Source organism: Ctenopharyngodon idella, chromosome 8, assembly GCF_019924925.1.
Source record: "Ctenopharyngodon idella isolate HZGC_01 chromosome 8, HZGC01, whole genome shotgun sequence".
Taxonomy (NCBI): Eukaryota; Metazoa; Chordata; class Actinopteri; order Cypriniformes; family Xenocyprididae; genus Ctenopharyngodon; species Ctenopharyngodon idella.
The window spans coordinates 7366736-7376504 of record NC_067227.1 but is presented as its reverse complement, the minus strand read 5'-3'; the positions used below and the strand labels follow the sequence as shown (position 1 = coordinate 7376504).

Below are 9769 nucleotides of genomic sequence, written 5' to 3'. Positions count from 1 at the left end.
TGATTTCTATTCAGCTCTTGTTACCCATTACAAAGATCTTAAAAGACCCATGTGTACTTTAGTCAATGTGTACTACCAACCAATAAATACACATCACAGGTGAATAAAAGTGTGTTTAGTACTTCAATCAATCTTGAATATATACAGTCACCCTTGATGTGTACTGTTAGGCGTGACATTCAGCATCAGACAAGGTTCGAAGGTGGTGACTTGGGGCCTCATTTCTAAAATGTTGCATAGAAACCTTTTCCACATCAAAGACTGTTTTTATAAATCTGAACATAGTGGATTTTAGCACATGCACATTCTAAAATCCAATCTGTGCATAGGCACGTTTTATAAATGAGCCCCTTGATGTGCACATGACATGAATGCAGATAAAACAAAAACAGTATGAATATGAAAACAAGACTTTATTTACTGAAAAGAAACTGTCCTTTAGAGCAGGCCTTTGAACCTAGTGGAACTTTAAGGGAAAATCTCCCCTGTACACTTGCCCTGTACAAACAAAGACTGAATGTTTATGTGAGAGAAAGAAATGGTAACACAGCCCCTTCTCTTGCATTAAAACATTCTCATTTCCCCTCAGTGGGCATGATGGTCATATGAGAAGTTTTCATGTTATGTTTTGGTAGTATACTGCAGTATACAGTAGATGTGTAGCCAGGAATACACAACAGAATTATTCTTACTACGTTAAGGCTTTGCAAGCCATTGGGTGCTGCTTTCATCCTATTTGTGACCAGAAAATTGAGTGTTATTAACTATCGAGGTCAACTTTCATATTTTGGAATAAAATTCTTTTGTGTAATTACTTCAAATCGAAATTGTGTTGCCAGAACTCTCTAGTTCTAGATGTAACACCTCTTTACTCTGGTCTCTTCATAGTCACTGCATCCAATAAAAGCAAGGTGTAAAAGCATGGCAACAATGACCTATACAATGCCAAAAACTTTGATCTTTAGTTTGCTCTTAATAATCATCTATCTTGTAATTGTAGCTGTAGTCCAGTGCATCTGTCAACTCAAGTTCTTCTGGTGGGGTTGTGCTCTCGTCAAAGGTTTCCCCAAGGGGCCAGGGTTCATACCAGGGGGTTGTATTCTCTGTAGTAGTTGGAAGTGAAGTTGTGGTAGTCATGGTTGTGGTAGGGGGTGTCGTTTTGCTGGCAAGAAGCCTCTGCTGCCGTAAGCGGCGGATTCTCATTAGCCGTAATTGACGGAGACGGGCCCTGTTCATGTCCCCACCGTTACCGACAGGAATTTGGTTACTGAATTTAGAATTTGGGATTTGGTTACTGCTGTGTGAAAAGTGCCGCCCACCGCCCCTGTTGCCACTGCTCAGCAACCGGATGGGCCTATTGCCATGGAGAGCCATGATCTGTTTGATGCGGTCCCAGTTAGACTTGTTGAGGTCAAAGTTGCACAGGGTAGCACCTGGGTCAAACCCCACCACACATAGACGGGTGAAGGAAGAGTAGCCGTCTGCTCGGGCAGTTACACGGTACTCACCAGGGTTTAGAAGTCGCCAATAATCTCCAGATTCACCTAAGAGTAGAAGTCTTTTTATTGAAACTCTTTAATACACTAAAACAGTGAAATTTCCATAACTACAGAAAATATCTTACCTGTCCTTACATCATGGTTGACTCCCTCCACAGACACAGTGGCATTAGGAATAGGGTTTCCCTCTTTATCCCTCACAACTCCCTTAATGCCTCGATGCACCTGGGAAAACGACAATGGTTAATGTTAGGTTGTGCAGGGCAGTGTTGTAGTACTCGAGTTCGGTAAAGACCGGACTCAGACTAAAGTCAGTCTCAAGTCCAATAACATATTTTAAGGGGGCTTTCACACTGGGCACGTGGTCTGGATCACATTCAGCTTGATTCTGTTGAACGCTGGTGCACTTGCATTCATCTTACGTCATCACAAACGTGCATGCCACATGATAGAAAACAGAACGCAGTCAATATATTGTGTTTTTTATTAATTTGATTCTATAAAGCGCAGCAGAGTAAATGACACTTTTTTCCCTTTCAAATGGGAAAACTCGCACTGCATCCTAGGATGCTTTGGGGAACGCCTCCTACATGACCAGTGTCTGAAGCACGCGTCTAAACATGACAATAACATTGGCCAGTGACAGCCTATGACGTCACTACCGGTGCGACCAGAGTATAAAATGGCACCTGTAGTACACGTCAACAATTTCTTTTGTCTTTAGGATCTGTTTGTTTATGTATGTGTGAAGACTGAGCCAAGCGTTTCAGGAAGTTTGTGCCTCTGTATCAGAGATGATACTTGAGGACACATGACTTGTGCAAATGTGTAAAGAGCATGCGCGATCAGTTCTCCAGGGAACTGTGATGCATTCGTGAGAATGACTGAAAGAGACAGGTTTTACTTCTTTGTTCTCACCTGAGGGATAGTAGTCAGTGTTTGCACGAGCGAGTTCAGCTCTCGAGGGAGTTGAAGGCACTCACAGTGATGTGTTTGTTACTGTTCTACACGTGGTTCTTGACAGAGCTGGGTAGTAACGGATTACATGTAAACTGGATTGCGTAATCAGATTCCAAAAATCAAGTACTTGAAATTGGAGTAAACTACTTTTTAAAATACTTGTAATCAGATTACAGTTACTTTTTTATGGATTACATGATTACATATTATTTACACAATGGCAGTAAGTTGTTCACAATTCATTGATTCTCCCAATTTTTCATTTTTTTTAACAGTTATATTTTTTTTATAATAAACCTGCCGCTTATATACGTTTGTGATTCTTCGAGTTTTTCCTGCGGTGAGGAGGAGGAGTGTGGAATCGTGCACAGCAATCAGCAACAACAAGAATATTTGATTTTGTAATGTTGCTGTTTTCTAAATTTACTTAATTTTAAGTAAATATGTTTTAAAATCATAAGATGTGATTTTGTTTTATTCAGTGTTACTATCAGCAAACACTAACAGGTACATTAGTGTTAGTATTTTGAAGTATTTAACTGTCCATACATTGCACTTTAAAAAGAATCTGTTGAAGCTCTTGTTGGTGAATAGAATATATTTTTTGGACTATATTTTTTCTTTGTATCTGTCAAAATAGTACAAGATTATCCTACAATATATGTGACATCAAATAAGGGTTAGCACAAAAGTTGCCAAAAATCTGTAGTCTAAGAAATTATATTACTGATTACAAATTTTGTCATGTAATTTGTAATCAGTAACTGATTACAATTCATAAGTAATCTACCCAGCTCTGGTTCTTGATTAGTGATAGAGTCTGGCGTTTGAGCGGAGATAAACTCCTATGATAAACTCTTTTGGGTCCCACTTTATATTAGGTGGCCTTAACTACTATGTACTTACATTCAAATTAATCATTTGATACAATGCACTTATTGTGTACATAAATGTTTTTACATTGTACTTATATTTAAAAAAAAAAAAAAATACCTGCATGTAATTACATCTGTAATTAATTTCTGTAATTAAATATATAATTACACTGTTGACCCATCCCTGACACCTTAAAAGGATAGTTCGCCCAAAAAAAAAAAATTAATTACTTACTCACCCTCAAGTTCCAAAACTGTATGAGTTTCTTTGTTCTGTTTAACACAAAATAAGATATTTTATGGAATGTTGGTAAACAGAGAGTTGATGGCACCCATTGACTTCCATAGTAGAAAACAAAAACAAAAAAACACTAGAGAAGTCAGTGAGTGCCGTCAATTGTCTGGTTACCAACATTCTTTAAAATATCTTCTTTTGTGTTCAGCAAAAGAAAGAAAGTCATACAGGGTTGGAACAACATGGGGATGAGTAAATGATGACAAAATTCATTTTTGGGTGAACTATCCCTTTAACCCACCCTTAAACCTACCCATACCATCAAAACTGTCCCTAACCTTACCTGTATCCCACCTCAATAGCAGCACAAGTGTTTTGCAATACAATATGAACACAATACGTACACTATACTTATTTTTTGAAGTACATAGTAGTTAAGGCCACCTAATATAAAGTGGGACCCTCCTTCTCTGGACCCTCTCTCTGGTGATCTCTGGCATCCGACAGGAAGCAAGGTTTTTTTTTCGCCTTAGTTTGTGAACCCTTCCTAGTTGTAGGCATCTTCGTGATTGTTGGAGTCTAGAGAGCCCGTTTTTCCTCGGGTTTGACTGAAGAGCAGAACCCTCCCCCTGAGACGGGTCCTGAAGCAGGGTGGTCGCAGCTAGCACTCAGCTGGCTCCCCTGGATGGCAATGTCTTCATGGTTGAGTGTAAGTGCAATCCTTAATAGTAGGATTTCTGACTCCCTACGAGAGAGCTCGGTTTGTTGCTGGAGTCTCAGTTGAGCATATATAATGGCGCGGCTAGCACTTTTGCCTAGCCCTCTTATACTTTATGATCTGCTGACCAAGGAATGCTCAGAGCTTTTCTGGTCTTTGGACTCCAACAGGAAGTAGTCTGTTCACCTTGGGCAAACCTCTCCTTTTGTACGGCACCTCTGAGAGTGCTGGAGCCTAGAGACCAAATCATTTTACAGGTTTTACAATGGTTGTAGCTAGCCTTAGTTGGTAGCTCCCATTGGTCATTTAATATGAGAATGTAGTGGAACCCTCTCAGTTATGGGCAAGGTCCTCCGCTCCCTGTAATGAGCTCGTTCAGCATCATTCCGTTATAGACAGTGACATCGAGTGGTATGGCTCTCTGTGAGCCTTCTTGGTTGAACTCTTTAGGGTGGAGTGTTGTTAGGCCTCTTCTCACTCTAGAGAGTCATCCTGCTGAGGCCTCCGCTCCCCAGAGCTCTGCTTGGATAGCAGTATCGAGTTGTCTTCAAGCTGGGCACTGCTAGGTCTCCTCTCGCTTTAGAGAGTCATCCTGCTGAGGCCTCAACCCGCAGAGCTCCACCTGGATAGCAGTATTGAGTTGTCAGGCTGTTTTGAGAGTCTCCTTGGTAATCAGTCCTTGGTGTAGAACATAGTTAGGCCTCCTCTTGCTTTAGAGAGTCGTCTTGCAGAGGCCTCTGTTCTTAGAGCTCACTCTGGGTGGTCACGTCGGGTTGAATGGCTCTCTGTGAGCCTCTTTGGCGGAACCACACTTAGGAAAGCATTGTTAGGTTTCCTCTCAATTTAAAGAGTCATCATGCTAAGACCTCCGCTCCCAGAGCTCTGCTTGGATAGCAGTATTGAATTGTCGGGTTTTTTTGTGACCCTCCTTGGTAAGCAGTCCTTACCAAGAACGTAGTTAGGCCTTCTCTCGCTTTAGAGAGTCTTGCTGAGGCCTCTGTTCATAGAGATCCCCTCGGATACTATATCAGGTTGTTGGCTCACTGCGAGTCTCCTTGATGATATTTTAGTGCTGCTAGGTCTCCTCTTGTTTTGAGAGTGGTTTTCCTGAGACCTCCACTCATCAGCGGTATAGTGTCCCCTGAAGTGACAGGATATTCCTTATCCTTGGCCATATTACCTTGAAGGTATTTGAAGGATTCATTCCTTCAGCATGGCGGAGTGGGTATTTGTTCCCCAAAACGTAGTGCGAGTTCCCATTTGAAAGGGAACATCTCAGGTTACAAATGATAACCATGTTTCCTTGAGAAGGGGAACAAGACACTGCGTCTTGTTGCCAAGACGTGGGCAGGTATGCCTGAAGTCAGTTGTGTCATGGTTACATTCGTAACCTTAGATTCGTATGCGCGTCGCAAGAAGGCGGCTTTCTGCTGCTATGCACGATTACATTGCAGGCTCACTCTCGCTTGTATACAACGAAAATCATCAACACTATCATCCCATATCATGTGTTTTCTGAACTAAGTACATCATCATCAGCTAAAACCGATGCGCAGGTTATTTTCCTTCCTGAACATGTGCACACCCAAGTCCGTGTTGCTTTCACATTCACTTGAATTGCGCAACAGTTTGAGTGCAACCGAACTCAGACCACCTCCTTCAGGTAGTCTGGGGTTCGGTACCCCGGTGCACACCCTACAGCTTTCACATTAGCAATTTTTCATGCAAACCTTGCCCCATTTCAAACAAAACTGCCAGTGTGAAAGCACCCTAAGGAGCATTTGGACTCGGCCTGGACTCAAATGAGATTGTCTTCACTAGTGATAGAAAATATGGCCCTGGACTCAGACTTAAGACTGACTTGAGTACTACAACACTGGTGCTGGGTTTTTTACCTACAAGGTTCAATTTGAGAGAACTTAATGCTGCATCATGGCATTGATGCTAGGGGAACGCCTTCAGCGTGCACTGGTGTTTGAACCATTTTTGAAATCACTGCAATCCTTTTGAGTGATGAAGGTCAGGTGACGAAGAGTAGTGTGTCATCAAGAGCATAAAAGGGCACCTATGTCATGTTACATCACTTTGTCTTCAGAAGCATTTCTGTTTCAGTATGGTTGTCAAAATTTTACGTCCTGTTCAGGAGTACTAAAAGAATGGATATGTGTGCCGCCATGCCCACTTTCATACGGGTGATGATTCACACAATCTTTGTTTGTTTGGGAGTGGAGCTCACTCAGTCAGTTTCCAAGGGGGGACTGTTCGCCACTGGTTCCGGTCCTGCGGCGTGGTGGCCTTTGTTTATGAGGATTGTAGGTTGAGTTTAAAGCAGTCAATGCCATGACACAGCATCTCGTTCCCTTCTCAGGGAACCATATTACATATGTAACCCAGAGACAAGGTTTTTTTTAAACACTTGTTATGGTCCCATTCACATGATGTGAATGTGAACAGCTTACCTGAGCCATGAAAGTCAGCAGTGCCTCTCTGTTATGCTCCCACTCTCTTAAAAGTTCACTCTGATGGGGGAACTTATCACAGCCCAAGAAAACTGACAGCTCAAAACAGTTAGTGTGAAGGTAGCTGAAGTCATTCATACCTACAAGAGAAGAAGGCACAAGAACAGGTATCAAAAAGAAAGCCAGTAAAGGCCCCGATATACTCACGTGAAGTTCTTTTTCGTTTTGTCGCTTATGTTTGCACGAGCTCTGCAATTCGGCTTTCCATTCAAGTCACATCATGTTTATTTATATACCACTTTATAGATTGCTTTAAATCAAGCAGCTTTACAGTTTTAAACATGAAAAACAGTGAATGTATCACTTCGATTAGATTTACAAATTCATTTTCTTCTATAAAGCTGCTCTCCAGAGTGTTCATGTTTTTACTCACGGACGTCAACCTTGACAAACTGAACAGAAGAAATGAACCAGATAAGATTTCGACATCAAAGAAGGTGAAGCCTCAACACACACCAACATATTACGTAATTGCCATGAAACAATAGTAGAATGAAGGTGTTTACCAGCCAGAGTGAACTTTTCTGGAAAGATCTTTCTAGATCAGGGGTGTCCAATCCTGCACCTGGAGGGGCACCTTCTAGGATAGTTTAGCTTCAATACTAATTAAACACACCTCAACAAGCTAATCAAGTTCTTCCGGATTTTTAGAAACTTCCAGGCATGGGCAGGCTACAGCAAACCTTAGTAGGAATATGGTCCTCCAGGAGCAGGATTGGACACTCCTGTTCTAAATTAAATTCAAATTCATAATGCTCACTTCCTGGGATGGGCTTCCACTTGGCACGGTTGACAATTCCCAGCCCACCTGTTGGGTCATCACTATGGCATCCACCCTGATAGGTTTGAGTCATGGTGCGGTGAGTAGAGGCATAAGATATGGCCAACCAGCGGAACAAAGACTGGTCTTCAACCACTCTGATCTCTTCCTCTGGTTCACCCTCTCCATATCCCTCTGGGTATCTGTCTTGATACCCTTCATGGTACCCTTCAGAGTGACCCTCATGATGGTACCTTTGGTTCTCTTCATGGTACCCTTGGTTCTCTTCATGGTACCCTTGGGTCTCATCATGGTACCCTTGGGTCTCATCGTGATATCCTTGGTTCTCCTCATGGTACCCTTGGTTCTGATGGTGGTACCCATAACTTTCTTGATGGTATCCATAGTTCTCTTGATGATATGCATGGTTTTCTTGGGGGCCACTGTAGGTCTCCTGATGGTATCCAATGTGAAGGTAAGGGTTGGGTTCTTCTTCTTCTTCCTCGTACTGTCGCTTCCGTCTGTTTGCTCTGGAGTTGAGTTTTTTCTCCATCTCCTCAGACTCCTTGGTGAGGCGGCGCATGTCGAAGGGGTATGTCACCAGTCTCTCACCACCCTGCAGGTTGGCACCAAGCACAAATGGATGACTCTCCATCCAGGAGATAAGGCCAAGAGTCTCCACTGCAACCTGAAAGGGAGAACATAACGAATATTATACAACATTTAGTTCTGGTCCTCTAATCTAATTGGTCAATTTTAAGACATGTTCAAGACCAAAGTAGATGAGTGGTGCTTTGATTCATTAAATGAACATATATAGCACAGCACTGTTTCCTTACTGAGCCATTGCTTGAAAGAATACCCTCAGGGATGGGTACATGGTGATTTGGTGCCAATTTGGGCACCATGCCCTTATCCTCTGCATCCCAAAGAATGTTATTTATGTCTGGAAAGTTCTGGAAGATGTCATGGCCATCTTCAGTCCAGTGCCCTAATGTCCAGCTGCCCAACTCTGAGCCCTGTGAAACAAAGTTATGTTACTTACATACTTTAGTGAGATTAAAGTGTCACAACACCATTTATATTTGTATATTTGGCAGATACTGTTTTATCCACATTGATATGTCTATTATTATTCAGTTTGCATGTTCCCTAGGAATTTAACCTCCCTGGTTGATAAGGTTGATGTTTCTGGTTCATATCCCCAAAGCAAACAACAAATGGTGCTAATATACACTCACAATATGCTGTAGTGCTACTGAAAAATTTAAATCCTGAACTATCTTCACAGCAAAATCTCAGATGGCTAGATTGTAGTGATTCATCTTTTCTGAATCTGTTTGAAAGCAGTAAATATTTTAACAATCCCTGCCTAATGATACAAAAAATAACATATTTCACTTTTAACTTTTTTATAAATTTTTAAACGCACCTTCTCAAATGCTCTCACGTGGCCATCAGGATTGACTGATGGCACCAGATGAATTCGTGTCTCATCCACAAGGTGGCGCACTCGAGGGTTGCCATCTTTATACTCTCTACACAGGTACTGCATGAGCATTAGAAGAAGCTCTCGTCCCAAAGCCTCATTACCATGATAACCTGCTGTATACCTGAACTCTGGCTCTCCTGAGGAAAGATGATGGTATGTTCACCAATTGGATAATGAACACACATTGTTTGTTTCTCCTCCTCGTTTATGTTAAAATTTCAAAACTGATAAATCATTTAATGATTAGTACCTGTAATATAACCAAAATGGAATAATAACACTGTGTCCTCCATATCTACTCTAATGTTCCTCACCCGTTTCGTGCATCCCAGGGTTATCAGAAATTTCCATGGCATAAATCTCCAGACCTTTAAAGCTCTTGCCCAAACTGTAGAACCTAGTGATGTTTGGACACTCCTCAGAAATGGATTTCATGAGCTGTGACAACAAGTAAAGTCAAATTTTTATGTTTATGAAATTACCACACATTTAATCGTTTGTTGAAATCCATAAGCCTACTAAACTTCTGTGTAAATCAAATATGTGCTACACCTTGAATCTTATGGCTTAGAAACACAGAAATTCTCTGGCAGCCACCCACAACATCCTAGCATGATGGTGAGATTTACATTTTCTTAAACATAAGCTCTAATTTATTCTTATTTCTTTTTTGCCATTCATGAACTTTTAAGACTCCGGGCTCTCCCATCA

General features: G+C 41.5%; 1 protein-coding gene across 2 annotated transcripts in view; it reads right to left on the bottom strand.

The window, feature by feature from the left end:
* Positions 1-394: 394 nt before the first annotated feature.
* The window catches only part of aebp1b (AE binding protein 1b), a 32990-nt gene continuing 23615 nt past the window's right edge, over positions 395-9769 (bottom strand). For both annotated transcript variants that reach the window (XM_051903260.1, XM_051903259.1), the window contains 7 exons: positions 9373-9496; positions 8999-9195; positions 8406-8585; positions 7567-8254; positions 6747-6886; positions 1625-1724; positions 395-1544 (listed from right to left, as the gene is read on the bottom strand). In XM_051903260.1, coding sequence (XP_051759220.1) covers positions 973-1544; positions 1625-1724; positions 6747-6886; positions 7567-8254; positions 8406-8585; positions 8999-9195; positions 9373-9496 — 2001 coding nt within the window. In that variant the 3' untranslated portion in view covers positions 395-972. The remainder of the gene's footprint in view (positions 1545-1624; positions 1725-6746; positions 6887-7566; positions 8255-8405; positions 8586-8998; positions 9196-9372; positions 9497-9769) is intronic.